At 44.1% G+C, this 14909-nt stretch overlaps 1 protein-coding gene across 9 annotated transcripts in view; it reads left to right on the forward strand.

Moving 5' to 3' along the window:
• The first annotated feature begins 469 nt into the window (after positions 1-469).
• CHCHD6 (coiled-coil-helix-coiled-coil-helix domain containing 6) overlaps positions 470-14909 on the forward strand; it is a 116388-nt gene continuing 101948 nt past the window's right edge. For 8 of the 9 annotated variants that reach the window (XM_037387015.1, XM_037387021.1, XM_037387018.1 and 5 more), the window contains exons 1-4: positions 2128-2304; positions 4370-4502; positions 5680-5749; positions 7904-8048. In XM_037387015.1, the coding sequence (XP_037242912.1) occupies positions 2215-2304; positions 4370-4502; positions 5680-5749; positions 7904-8048 (438 nt within the window). In that variant the 5' untranslated portion in view covers positions 2128-2214. Of the gene's footprint in view, positions 659-863; positions 1037-1224; positions 1371-2127; positions 2305-4369; positions 4503-5679; positions 5750-7903; positions 8049-14909 lie in introns of those variants that run through there. The other variant, XM_037387024.1, reaches the window with a different exon arrangement.

A 14909-nucleotide genomic window follows, 5' to 3' on the forward strand; every position in this document is an offset into this window, starting at 1 on the left:
TGCTGGGTAACAGCTAAATGTGCTGGCAGTAATCAGTACCCATGAAGTACTCTTTTGTGGGGGTGTACAGGCTGGGGAAGTAGGGTGAACTTTGTCTCTGCCTTGGGACTGGGTCATGCCCTTGTGCAATAGCACCTTTCGGAGCTCCTTCCAGCCTCCCAGCAGAAAAGTGTGGGAATTAACTCCAGCAGTAGCATTTCCTAGGATAACTTTGACGTCCTCTGCTCCTGCATAGGTGGAGAGGTGTTTAAGTTGCTGCACAGCTCCTCCACCTTTATCACAGCTGCTTCCACATCAGTGTCCCACAGGTAGTGGGCCCTGATGGGCTTCCTTGGGCTCTTAGAGACCACAGGCTGTAGGTGAGGTGCAGTTTTGTTCGTCTTTGCCCACTCTCCCATGTGGATCTTTGCAGATGATGCCTGCTACCTGGCTGGAATTACACCTGAAAAAGGCCTAAGGAAGGATGGCAGGAATAATCAAAGTTATGGGAAGACTTCTGGAAGAGTAATTACATGGTTGAGAACTCACCGGTCTGGAAGAGCAATGCTGCAGGTCTGTGCAACCCAGAGAGTACAAAGGTGGCAAAAAAGGAATGACTGTTCACAGGCTTTTTCAGTACAAAACCTGGATGCCATCAAATGAAGCAAGCAGGTAGCAGGTAAGAAGTAAGAGGCTGGTGAGAGTGTTCTGGGAGGGATTGTGGTTTGGCTTTAGCCAGACCTTTGCTCTTGCACCGTGTACGTGCAGTGCTTCTGTGTGGTGCAAACAGCTGATGGTACCACGATCAGTGCCCTTGAGAGCTCAAGCAATAGGCCCATTGTGCAAAGTATTACACAAATAACAAAAATACTCCCTGCTTCCAGGAACTTGCTAGAGGGAAGAAGCCTGGACATCTTGTGGGGCAAAGAGTTCCAAATACTCCCTTAAAGCTGGCCAGAGTCCCAGTGCTGAGTCAAAGCTGTGATTGCCACATTAACTGTAGTGAAGAATAAGCATTAAACAGTTAAAACTGCCCTGATGTGCTACTAAGTAACAGGTAAGTAGTGTGTCAATGCCAGGGCTTCGTTAACTGTCTAGTCACAAACGCACAAAGCCATATAGGTCATCACATGGCCTGTATTTCTGGGAATACAGAAAGTTTGTTGGGTAAAGATCCTTCAGAGCTGCCACTTGGTCCAGCTGCTTGTACTTTACATTGTCTTGTTTCTCTTTCTTTTTGTTTAGGCTGGGGATCGGCCACGCCTGGCAATGGGGACTGTATCTGCAACGGCGGCCTGACCTACGTGGGACCCACGCACGCGCCTGTCACGGGTGGTAACGGCACATTGAGTAGGTCTGGCTGGAACAGGGTGGCTGAGAGGAGCAGAGAGGTGAGTTCTGCCCAGAACAGCTCCTGTAAAATTGACTGGAGGTTGTAGACTGTAATTTTGTTTTTAATCACCAGAGATGTGAGCTGATGCGTTGGGGTGGGGAACTCCTTCCAGGACTGTGGTGTGTGTGAAAGTAGGCAAGGGATTCCTGGGAGGGTGAGGGGGTGCCCACGCTCGCTGTGGGCTGCTGCTGCTTTGTCTCGCTGGTGCTGGTGCTGAGGGCCTCGGACATCCATGGGGGCTTGTCAGGTCGTGCGTCCTCCCTGGTGGGTAACGCCTGGGTGGTTCCTCAATCCTGGAGCTAGCAAATAAGCTTTGTACCTTCCTGGCTTATTTTCTGCGTGGTTACACGTCGTTTTGTTTTCTTGCTTCCATAATTTTGACCCAGCGGAGAAGACGGGTGAGCTGGGTGCATCGCGGTGGGGGTTCACGAGGTGCTGCGATCCTGCCTTGGGTGCGGAGGGTGGGCACAGCCCTTGCCGCGGGAGGGGAGGAAGAAGCCTGGCGGGCCCGGCCGCGCTTTGGTGCCGCCATGGGTATGTCGCAGGGTGAGGATAACGAGGTGGCCCGTCCCGGAGCGCAGCTTCTGCGGGGCCGGGTCAGGCCGCCCGCGCCCTGCGCACCGCAGCCCGCGCAGCCGCCGCCGGCAGCCTACGGCCCCCAGCCTGCACCGCGGCTGGCCGCCAGTACCGCGCCGCGCTATTGGCCGTGCCAGAGCCGGCCGCCAATGGGGCGCGGGTATGTTGGCAGGCGGCGGAAGGGGCGGGGCGCTCTCTGCGGCGGCAGACCGGTGCGAGTGGTGGGCGCGGAGGGGAGAGGCGTCCCCAGCGGCCGCCCTGCCGACATGGGGGGCAGCGAGAGCAGCCACGGCGGCAGGAAGGTCTCCTTCGGGCTGGATGAGCGGGAGCAAGTGCGGGTGCTGCAGGGCATCAGGGTGAGGAGGCCCGAGGGTTCGGGGGCCGGGTGCTCGAGGCTGCGGAGGCCGGGGGTGCTGGAGGCGGGGGGCAGAGGGCAGGGACCGGCGTGAGGGAGACCCTGATGGAGTGGCAGGGTAGGGCAGGGTGGTCTGGGGAATGTGGTACGGAGTTGGAAGGGGTGAGCGGGGAAAACCAGCAAGAAGGAGGAGAGGGGAAACTGGAAGGAGTAGAGGGCTGGAGGGGTGATAGGATGACGGGACAGTGGTGGGTGAGAGGGCCGAGGGCCTGAGCATGGTGAGCATGACACACCAGCCCTTCCGAACTCTGCTCTCAGCCCGCTTTCCCCTCTCACTGCTGAGTGAGCTATCTTGCCCCTGCCTTGTGCTTTGCAAGCAGTTTGGTGCTAAAAGCACTGCCTGGCTCTGAGGGCATCCAAGGGGAGACACCTCTGCCCTTATTGGTGGTACCAAGAGTCTTGGCAAAGCACTGCTTTCTGAACACGCGGACAGGTAAGAGATTGTAAGGATTTGTGAGGATTTAGTGGTGTTTCTAGGAGGGGCAGTGGGAAGCTACTTCTTGAACTTTGATCGGACGACTGCACGTGTGTTTGAAAACAAGCCCTGGAGAGTGGTGGTGGTACCATTAAGGAATGTTTTTTTGCCCATCAAGATTTCTGTCCCTATTTTTCATTGGTTAAGTTGTGGGGGTTTTTTTTAATTTTTATTAATTATCGTTGTCATTGTTGGTGGTTCATATTTTTATCAGGTTTCCCCCTAAGGTTTGTCTAAAATGAGCTTGCAGGATGTGGTTACTTACTTTTCATCCCATTTTGACTAATCACTTGACAAAAGTTAACTAAGATTGTGCCAATCTCCTTTTTAAAGTGTTGGATGAAGTTCTTGCCTGATTTCTCTTTACAGGACTCCCCCTCACCTACTTATAGACGTAATTTGTTCTGGTGCTTTAATTTAGTTAGCTGCTCCGTCCAGCTAGATGCTGATGGAACTAGAGAAAAATGTGGGTTTATTTTTACTGGTCTGTTTACGACCTCCAGGAGCTCGAGATGAAGATGCCCTATGTATCTCATGGTAGCTGATTAGGTTAAATGAGCTGTGGCCTTTGTAGAGTGTTCCGTTTGACTTCCTGAAATCAATGTCAGGAATAATCATTACCCATTCTTCGTGGCAAGGATGATGTTTGGTGGGGTTTTTTTGCAGCTAAGAAGTTCCACTGAGCCTGCCCTTAATTAAGTCTGGCTTTTTACGCATCTGTGCTTTTAAAAAACAGTTGCCCTAAAGAGGAATTTAGCATGATAACAATGTGTAATGAATATGTTAAAGATGCAGTTAAATAGGATAATAGTGGCAACATGTCTTCTACTGTGACCAGCCTAGTTAGGGAAACAGCCTCAATTCATTTTGTTCTGGAGCCAGAACAGTCAGCACAGAAGCCTGGAAGGAGGAAGGGGTCAATCTTAACAGTGCTGTGAGAAACTCCTTGGACTCCATTGCCAGAAAACTTAAACTTTTCTTTCTTTTCTGTTTGGACCCAAGTAAGGAAGTGAGAATGAAATTGAGATTGCAAAAATGTTTGCAGCATTACATGAATGGGAGGGCTGTGCAGCTGTTCCCTGCCATATGGTTTGCAGCACTTCTGCCATGCTGAGCTGGCTTAGCAAGCATGGGGGAAGAAGGAGGATGGACGGACAGATCTACAGCCTGCTTAGTTCCTTTCCTTCCACTTCTGGTAAATATGTCCCTACTCCAGGGGTCGGCTTGTTTAGCAGTGCTTTCCACCTTTGTTAGTATTTGTGGAAGAGTAATTGTAGGTGTTCAGTGAAGCCTTCAGGGTCAGTAGATAGGAGGTTTTTATCACTTAATTATAAAGTATGTATTTTTAAAATGTAAGGTCAGCGTACAGTTGTTGAACACCTGGATTTGAAGGACCGTGGCACTGAAATGAGGAATCTGACAATACTTCTGCAATAGCGTGGAAACTACCAAATGGGGAGTTGTTACAGTGAAATATATATACATTAAGAGTTGACTCGGTTAACTTGTTTCCTGTGCACATATGTTTCAGCTGTCTGAAGATGTAGTGAACCGAATGAAAGAATCCCCTCAAAGTAAAAGGGACAACCAGAGATCGCCCCATTCATCCAATGGCACAGGTCCATCTTCATCAGCTGCAGAAGGGAAACCCAAATCTCCTACAGGTACTGTCGGTCCCTATCAGGTCTACTGAATGTTTTGACACACTTCTCTGAAGCGCTGCCACTGGATGTTGTATCATATGCCTGTGTTGTTTAAGACCATCTTGTTGCAAGAGGCACTCTTTGATTAGCCTGTAACGTTTTTATGTATGTAGATATTGGCATCATTGAATGCCTTGGGTGTTACAGTCCTGTGATGTCCTCTTTATGTTTCTGAAAGAGAGCTGTGTCATCTGGCAGTTGGAGTGGTTGAAATGCTATTCTAGTTCTGTCAGTGTGTGACCTTAAGGAAGATGGCTTGTTTTTCCAGGTCCTTTCCTTCTCCATCTTTGGATTACCACCATTCTCAGATACTTCAATGAATATGTATAATTTTGTGAATGTTTCTAGGGTTTCAGATGAACATGCAATAAGCAAGGCAGAAATTTTTTATTTTATATTTCATTCCTGGCCAGCTGCCCTGTCTCTTTTGCTTGCACAAGGAGTATATTGTGGACGGTGGGGGAAATACTGCTTTTGGTTCTTTGGGAAGAAGCTCGTAGGGAAGGATAGACTGTCTAAGCACAGCTTGCCAAGTGGATGATGAGAACTTGGTTTCACTTGTCTTCCTTTACAGGTCAGAAAACTATTTGATTTCTCTTCGTTCTCAAATACACTTTGTTGATATATGTTATCAGTGTGGATTTGTTTAAGGCATCCAGCCTAACATGAAGTTAGGGAAACAGGCCTTTGCTTTTAGAGGTTTGTTTGCTGTTAGCCCACGTCTTTCCTGAGAGTGGATTCAGCCTAATGGATGGCCTGAACTCCATCAAGTAAGTTCATCGCCACTTCTGGGACCCCTTATAATTACAAGAAAAGCAGGAGGTCAAGAGGAAGACTTAATGGATCTAGAGGAAGGAAATGGAAAGTAGATCTAAAACCATGATTATGTTTCAGTATAAACCAGGATTTGAGGTGTTAAGATCCTTACCTAGAAGATTCTGTAGCATGCCTTGTTCAGTGTGCCTTGTTGAAGACAATGCTGTTGGCGTCTCTTTCATGAATTCAAATTCCATCCATCACACTTTTCAAGGTGTATTTTTTTTCTCTTGATGGGGTAATACATATGAATTCTCAGATCATGATGTGATGAAGGACTATATTTTTTGCTATAGTTGTCACAAGTTTCTATTCTTTCTAGGAATCCAGCCACCAATGGCGAGTGACTCTGGTCAGAAGTCTTCTGCTGCAGAGCAGGAACTGTATAGGAGGTGAGGTGAAGTTCTTGAAAAAGACAATAGTTTAACTCCTTTTGGGCTGTGTATGTATATATGTTTTACTTCAAGCACAATGACTTTATGTTTTAACGCCTGAGAATCCCCTTTTTCAGTTAAGGGTTGTGGAAGACACTTTTTTTAGGAAAGCCTGTCCCTTATCCAAAAGAAACAGTCAGGAGAACTGTGGACAGGACTACAGAAAACTTGTGTCTGATGTGCATTGCAAGATCAGTGGAGTATAATTGAGTACAGTTGCCTTTTCTGGGAGAAATGAAGGAGTCTAAGTGTTTGATACTTCCCTTACAGATCTAAAGTAATCATAAAAATAACCTAAAATAATCATATCCATCTTATGTATCTGATTCCATTCCTCCTCCTTTTGCTAGACTTGGACATAATGACTGTCAGCTAGTACTAGAGTGCTATGAATTTTTCATCCAAGGGTACTTTAATTTATTAAGATAGAAATACCTGTAAAGATGGGGGTAAGGGTGAGGAAAAAACACTGCAGAAAAAACCTGTCCTCTTCTCTGTAAGAACCACAGCAGTCTCCTCCCAGTTCTAGGCATTGCAGGGCAGTGAGAGCCTCATTTCCGTGTAACTCAGTAGTTTTTTGTGTTAAACTGCTGGCCTGATCTATCTGTGCATATTTAAAGATGCTGTAAAGATTGTTTTTTTCCTGTTCTTTCTTTTGCTGCTCTGATGGTGTCTTTACTGTGCTTATAGTCTAGGTAACAATGAAAATCAGTCTGTCTGTGCATGGTGTTCAAACCTGTTAAAACCTGTTGCGTCAGTCACACTGTCCTTAGGAAAGTCAGAGGTGCAACCAAGGAAAGTCTCTGGATAGGTGGTTTGCTTTCTAGGGGACTGTGGAATTGAAGTTGCTGGCAGTTTTCAGTGCTGAGCTGCTGAACTGCATCCCAAATACCTGATCTGGGAAAGGAGAGGTAAGGGCAGAAATGCAGGGAAAGGTCAGTAGGGAAAACAAGAAAGGGAGGAGCAGCTTGTATGTGTGTGGCTCAACTACGGAACCAGAACCAGGCCTGGATGGTCTGAATTGCAGCCTGAGAGAGTCTGTGGGTGACAACAAATGGAAGGAGTCGTCACTGTGCTGGAGAGTAACACTGCAACTTAGAGGGACCTCGGCAAGCTAGAGGCATGGGAGAAGAGAGGCTGAGGGGTCTGCGTTGGCTTAGCCTGGTGAAGAAGGGCGATGTAATTGTTATTTTTTCAAGTTCCTCAAATAGTGAAAAAGAGACAGTGACAGACTGTTCTCAGAGGTGCACACTGAAAGGACAAGAGGCAAGGGACACAGATACAGCAAGGAAATTCTGCCTGGGTATTGGGGTGTCTGTGTGGGGTGGGTGAGGAGAAACCCCGAACAGTGAGTGCACTGAAGCACTGGAACAGGTTGCACCAAAAAGACATAGAATCTCCAGTCTTAGAGATCATCAGTAGGTGACTGGAGAAGGCCCTGAGCGACCTGATCTAATCTGAAGTTAGTACTGTTTTGAGCAGAAGGCTGGAATATATAACCTTCAAAGGTCCTGTCTAACCAAGTTTATTTTGTGATTAATTTCATGCTAATTTCTGTTTGCTTGCATGTGGAATTTCCAAGGCTTGAATTGTACAACATTTCCTTCATGGCAGTCTGAGATTCAATTGGCCAGATTATGGATGGGGCAAGGCTGCTTCTCTGTGCTGTTGCTGCATGCATTTTATGTGATTTCCTTTCCTTTGTAGAGCAGAAGAGCAGCGCTGTCAGATAGGCTAACTCCTTTTGTTGCTGTACGTCCCATGATCTTTTCCAAAGTAGTATCTATTTATCTAGCTAACTACTTTCTATTCTCATTGTTTTCAGATGATAGTAAGTACTTACTAGAGCTGCATATAACTGAAGTATAAACTTATGGTGCTAAGCCTACTGTTACTGCCAGAGCTGTACCTCACCAAAGTTACAGGTCATGTTTAAAGTTTGTTGGACTTTCGAATTCCTGCTGATAATAGAGGGGCTGTGAGCAGGTTTTGTGTCAAATAGATTATGGATTTGTGTTTCGGCTCTAGGTAGGGATAGTCTATGCTAAGTCGTGACTCTGTTGCCAGAAGGCTGCTGATCATCTTCTCTGTTTGCCTTTGGTGCTCATACAGGTATGAGCAAGAGCAGGCACTGGTCCAAGAGGAGTTGCTCCGGCTCGCCAAAAGAGAAAGGGAAGCAGCCAGTGAGGCCTTGAATACTGCTCTTCAGCGGGAAAGGAGCACCACTAATGAAGAGAGGCAGAGAGTGGCCCAGCTGGTGAGTAACAACAAACTCCAGTACATTTCCATGCAAGACAGGCTAAAATATCTCTGCTTGAGGACATTCGTTAAATGTCACTTGTGTGATCAACTTAGAAGCTTTGGTTTAGGCTGAAACACCCGTCACCACCTAATTCATCATTTGATGTTTGGCTCACAGTGTAGCTGGCGAACTACGTTTGCAGCATGTCATGCAGTGATGCTAAGGCCAAACTTGCAGGGAAAGGCTTAAGCAGTGACTGTGCTGGGGAGAGCTTTACCTGTGTAGGTCAGTGCGGTGTGTGTATATGGGGTTGTTGCTTGAGCTAGAGAGAGTGCTAAAAATATCAAGTGTTAAGTATTGTAACATTTTGAAGAAGGCTTAAGATTGTTTTTTAGGGACCAGGAAGCATAAACCCCTTTTGCACAACACACCAGTGACTCCCAAAACGATCTGTTATTGCCCAGTAGGCAGACCTATTTTTGGGGACTTCTTACCACAGCCTTTACTATTAGTCAGGCACCTTGGTGTTGCTGGGATAACCCGTTGAGTTACTGTCATACCGGTGCTGAGAAGAGCAGTGAGGGAGGCAGAAGTAGAGTGAGGTGAGGCCGAGTAGAGCAAAAGGCTTGTGTCACTGTGGTAGATTGGAGTTGTCATTGGTGCATAATATTCACATGATACTATTTTGTATTGTTTTCTTTTGAATACTAACATTACTATGGCAATGGTAGATGCCTGTAAACAATGCAGAGTCTTACTGGAACTGCCACTTATTCCTGACCTGCAGTGGTATGAGGCGTCGGGGTGTGACAGTGAGGTAGGACCTATGCTTGCCACAGTGAGATCAAACTGCCTGTTCACTTAGACTGTGATGTTGAAGCTTTGAGAGAACTAGACTCAGAGTAATTCTCCTTGCCTGGTACACACTGAAAGGATGGTTTAGTGAGAGGACAGGCTTGAGTAATGATAGTCCTTACTGTGTTCCTTCCATGCCACTGATCTGTTGCATGCACTTGATTTAAATGAAGAATCCTTCTATAAGCATGTTTTTTCTATACATTGAATGCTAACTGGCATGGCTTACCTAGGCATGTGACTTGTCTGTGAAGCATTTTGTGGTTATGACATGAAGGTGTTGGAGGGGACTGAATAAATAAAATTTATACAAGAATGGCCGTAGCGGTTCAGACAGAAGGTCCTTCTCGCTATAGTGCATCTCTGACAGTGATCCATAGCAACTGTTTAAGGAGAGCATGGGAACAGAGCAGATGTATAGCAGTATTTCCCACCTTATACCCTTGCAACTTCTGCTGTTCTGGGGCTTAGAGGCCCCTTCAGCAAGAGGTTCTATTTTCACCTTGGTGATTAACAGTCCTTAATGAAATTGTCCTCCATGAATTCATCTGTCTGTGTTTTTGTACCCATTTGTGCTTTTTGACTCCGTGATAATGTTTGTACGTGGTTGGATTGGTAGGTCTCTGAGATTGCTTTCCTGGATATAGCTTGTGAATGTCTGCTGTGTCATAGGAAGTTTCCTCTTGGTGGGTTGTACCCTAACCACAAGAAGTTGCGTGATTGCTGAGCTTTAGAATAGAGATGTGTGAGGCAGGTGACTGCTGTTCCTTTGCATAGGACATCTGGGTCATCAGATGCAGTACCAACTCTCTTTCCAGTAGAAAGAGAATATTCCCTTTATGAATGTAATTAACGGACTTCTGTAAAGAGATGGGGGAAGAAGCTAGTGGATGTGGCTCAGCTCAGAAGTAGGGCCTTGCCCTTCTGCAGTGAGCTGTAGAGTAATCCTGGAGAAATGTGACTAGCAGATTCAGGCAATATTTGTGAAGTGTAAAGAGGGCGCCTCTAAAATGAGTTGTGACCTGACCGCTAACATTCAAAAGCTGTTCTGTTATCTGAATCAGCTTTTACTCCTGCAGCGTCACATACCCAGATATTGCATACTTGATGCTCTGCAAAAATGTGATCAGGCTCTCCTTGTGTAACCCATAAAGATAAGATAGTGACCACATAGTGTTAGCCCAGAACATAGTACAAGAATGAGAAACTGTTAAATTTAATTGCTCTTTAATTATCTCTTGATCAGTCATAAATTTAAGATCCTTAAAAATGGAATAGTCTAGTCTGTCCTTGCAAAGATGAGGTCAAAGCTATTGTTTATTGACTTCTAGATGTCTTCCTAAGCAGGAACTGTTTTTGCCAGTCTTTTAAATTATTGGAATCCCTATCAGACCTGCTTTATCTTAGCTACAGTTCCCTTTTGGGCATGGTTGTATTATTGTATTGACTCAATCCTGCTCAATTTGTATCTGTCTATTGTCCTAGCAGTATTGGTTTCTTCCTTTATTTGGAATAGGGCTTGAAGTTTCTTGCTCACTCTTCTGCTTTTTAGCCTTACCACATGAGGCAAATAATGGGTGTGAGCTGCTTTTTCATCTCCTTTGTGGCAGTCTTCTCTTTCAGGTAGAAGGTAGTAGTAGAGCTTAAGGTACCTAGTGGTAGTCCAGGTGCAGATGCCACTTGTAATGATCTGCTTAAATTTATAAGGGACCAACTTCCAGGTTTTTTGTTGTGACCTGCTAGGGAAGGCAGAGAAAAATGGGGCAACTCCCATGGAAAAAAATAACAAATGGATAATTTGCTTTTAGCAGCACTTAATTTAGTGAAAATTGAAAATCATGCCACATATAATTAGAAAGGTTTGGTCTGTGTATTTATTTATTTATTTAATATTTTCAGTAAGACCTTGAGCTGCCCTGTGCCCTTAACATATAGTTTGAGGATTAGTAGCCTTTTCTTGTACAGTTGTCACCAGTAGTGCTGCAATAATCTCCTTTAACCTTACCACTTGTAGACCATAAATCCAAGTATGATAGCTGTATTTTGAAATGATTTCATTTTGATTGTGCTGAACGTCACTTGTAATTTAATCTGTTCTTTATGATTTTTATTCACTGACTTTATTATTGGCAGTATTGCTATGGAGCACTTCTTCAGTCTTATTATATAGTGCACATTCCTGAAGAGAGTGTAGACTAGAGCTAACCTTTGATAAGGAGCTTGCTGGCAGCTTCTGGGGCCAGTTACTTCATCATTTACGGGGAAGGGTGCAGATTAAAGCTTACTGTTGGTTTTTTGTGGGTTCTGTGTTTTGTTGTTGTGGTGGTGTGTGTGTTTTTTTTGTTTTCGGTGGTTTTTTTCTGTTTCCTTCTTGAAGAGGTGCACTGATACAAGAAGCATTTAGAGTTAAGTATCTGGGTCCTGTTCTACGTTTTTCTTTTGATTCTTTTTTAAATGCTTTGAACAAGGTACTTAGCTTTTAGATACCTTATGTTTTGAGTAAAACTTAAAGTTTTAGTTTAAGAAGCAAAACAGCTCTGTAAGTAGAAACAGTGCAGCATTCACTTCTCTCTTTGAATATGTTTTTTGATTAACCATGGGGGACTGGCTTGAATGGAAATAGTCTGCTAAGCTGCTGCAGAAGGACTCTTACATGTTTGTTTCAAAGATAAAATGTTTTGTTTGTTTGTACAGCACTGCAGGATTGTGGTCTGGCTGGACTCTGAATAATTTAATGCTGTGGGTACTTACAATACAACAAGGATTATATGTACAGTATTCACAGCAGGGCCTGGGGTGTTTAATGCTTGTAGCATGCTTTCAGTCTCATGTAAAATATCCAAGAATTAATACAGCTATCTTTATATCCTTTTTTATTTCTAGCATGAGCGACTTCCAAAGTTGTCATAGTCAACTTACTTAATTGCTTCACTGTGTTGTGAATAATCTCACCTTTCCCCTGTACCAAGGGTCTTTCCTTTTTTACTTCCAATTAATCAAAACCTCTTTTCTCAACTTCTCAGTTCTTTTGGCTTTCTTTTTTTCTCCTTCTTACCAACAAAAGAAACTTTGCAAGCAAAGCTGCTCTTTTTTCTCCTTTCTCCTTTTGTAATCTCTTAAGGCTGCACAGCATGTGCAGCATATGCATCATGAGCCTCTTGGAGCCAGTGACTCCCTGCCTGATGGTTTTTGCTGGAACCTTTGAGACAAATCAATGTGGAATGGAGATGGAGAAAAGCAGAAGCTGGGGGGGGGGAGAATAAACGCGATTAAGCGAAGACATCTCATTACTACTCTAGAAAGGGAGGATTATAACTTATAAAATAGGAGGATCTCATTTAGGGGCCATGTCTGCCTCTGTTATCAGGACAGAGGGAGAGCAAATAGAATAAATGAAATTAATACTTTGAAAAGAAGCATTACCCGGATTTGAGAATTGGTCTAATATGATTTGTGCAAAGCTCTGAAGTTCTTATCTCCCCATTTAATACCCCTTGGATAATGGCTTTGTCAGAGTTATTGACCAAAAGTCATCATCTTCCTTCCCACTTTGAAAGAATGAATTCAGAAATGGGGTAATGGCAGGACAAACTTTGCACCATGATTAGCTTTTTCAGACAAGATTGATGGGCGTTGGTTCCTGCATGGAAAGAGACTGGACACAGAATTCCTAAATTGCTGGGAGTGTTTTTCCAGCTATTGATGATGGACAGCTTACTATTCCCAGTGTTCCTGGTCATGCCCTGCTCACTGGCTTGCTGGATGGCAACCTGTGCTTTCTGGTGGCTCCAGCATTGCACTGTTGTGATTAGTGTGGCCCAGAATATATACGTGGGAGGAAATACAAGGATTTAGGATTTGTCTCTGGTTGCTCCAGTAGCTGATTATAATTGGTCGTAGGCTGTCAGATTCTTTCTGATGATTTCTTGCTCAGAAATAATCTCTTTGCTCTTCAGAGCCTTTCATTTCCTCTTGTTGATTCAGGAGAGCAGGGCAGAAGGAAGAACGCATGGCTGGGAATGTCTTTTCATCAGAGCAGTGGGTTTTGATACTGGTGTCATTCGTGAATGTGGGATTCTGAACTTTTGGGCTTTGCCTGTGGCATACTTTAGACACTTCCACCCTTTCTTTAGTGTATATTGATCTGCTGACATTTTAACTGATATGTTTTCTTCTCCATTTCAAGGAATGTGGAGGTAGAATTGCTTAAAGTTGCTGAAAGCCCATCCATAGGTTGTTACAATGGAGGAGAATTTTGGTGGTAATTGGGGAGTGACCAGGTGGAGTAGTGATATCAAATGTTTAATAAAATTGAATGTATTGTTAGTGTTTTCTTTTTGGCCTTGTAAGGGTAGAGAAATGATCCAATTGGCCCATTCATGGAAAGTTTTCTATAGATTTCTGGTCATTGATGAAGCTTCGAGCCAATCTTGCTTACATTTTGTTGCTGTGAATTGCCCACTGTTGTTGAGCAGTAGTGTCAACTGTAGATGCAGCTGAGCTGGTACTGAAGATGGTTTTAGAAATGGTGCTGAACATCTTTTAGTTTTGTTAAGGCTTCCATTTCCTTTGTGATAAGCTGGGGATCAGCTTCATCCCGGCTGATTAGCCATAGGTAAGCGTCTCTAGATTAGACTGGGGTTTTGTTGTGCTTAATCTCCTATCGTTGTGACAAGCTGGAGTGCTCGGCTGAGGTCCAGTAGTAGCATGGTGTTGGCATGGGGCCATCAGTGAAGTGAGACTGCTGCTTTTGAGGTCAGGCCTCTGTCATCAAAACTTGTCATTTTTTCCTCCCTGTTTGTTTGAGTTGATGTAATTAAAAGTATTCTGTCTATGAGCTTTGGGTTATTGTCTGGATACTGTTCACATCAGGGCCAGTTTTGTTGGTGCTGTTTGCTCTGTACCTAAAATGTAGCACACTGAGCTAAAACCCTTCTCTTTGTAAGTTGGAAGCCTACGTGTAGGAAATGAGTTCGTTCCGGGAGGAGGCATTACTAACACAAATCTTGGGATTTAGTGTTTAATAGCTCTAATTTCTGCAAATAATTCTTGATTGAAGTTTTTTGTGGGTGAAGCAAAAACACTGATTAAATCAGAAAGTATGGAGGCTTGTTTTAAATAATGCAAAATGAGGAAAAAGCCCATTTAGTTACTTTTCTTGAAGTTTGATTTTCATTGATGTTACAGCGATTAGCAACATATACGTACATGTGTTGGTTAAAGGAATGGCACCTTTTTTTCAGATTAATTTTTGTTTTCTTTAGAAAATGACTGGTGCATTTAGTTACTAGAACATTAATTCCTACATACAGTGTGGGTACCACCAGTTGTGGGGGCAGTAGCTCTTGATGATTGTTGTTCCTTCCAGTTTGACTATTTGCAGAGCATTCACATACTGTGTGTCGATGCTTGTGTACCTGCTCTTACTGCAAGCAAAACCAGCTAGGGAGCTCTGACTAGGTTAGCAGGAGTGGTGTTATCTTTGACTAGAAGTTGCAATGCAGTTGTTCTCAATTGCTTTCACTAGTTGAATAGAACTGCCTTTTAAATGTGTTGATACAATGGAAAGATGTGGTTTTTGGTTTAAGCCTTAATGATTTGTTACAAAGTGTTGCAAGCTATTGATAGATTAAATAGCTAGGCTGAGTAACTTCAGACCTTGTTTCTCCTATCCTGCTCATTCTTGCTGTCTGGGCTAGGAGATACTTGTAGACTTCCCTTTGAAGAAAGTTTATTAGTGTGGATCTTTTAAAGTTAGTGGTCTGTTATTCTGTAGTCTTTGGCCAGAACATCCATCCTTCCCCTCACCCCATTTGTGTTCCTCTTTGGCTGCTACCTTCTACTATAGAAGTGGGTGCCTTTGTGCAATGCAGGAATTACTACTTTTAAATGTTTAACGGTTTCATAAAGGGTTCTCTGCAGAAAGTAATCTTGCAGTATTAAATGGTGGACTTAGGAAAGGTTTGCATTAAATTTAAGCTCGGCATGGTGAGAATCTACATGTCTTCTAGCCTCCAGCAA

Source organism: Falco rusticolus, chromosome 4 (genome assembly GCF_015220075.1).
Source record: "Falco rusticolus isolate bFalRus1 chromosome 4, bFalRus1.pri, whole genome shotgun sequence".
Classification (NCBI taxonomy): Eukaryota; Metazoa; Chordata; class Aves; order Falconiformes; family Falconidae; genus Falco; species Falco rusticolus.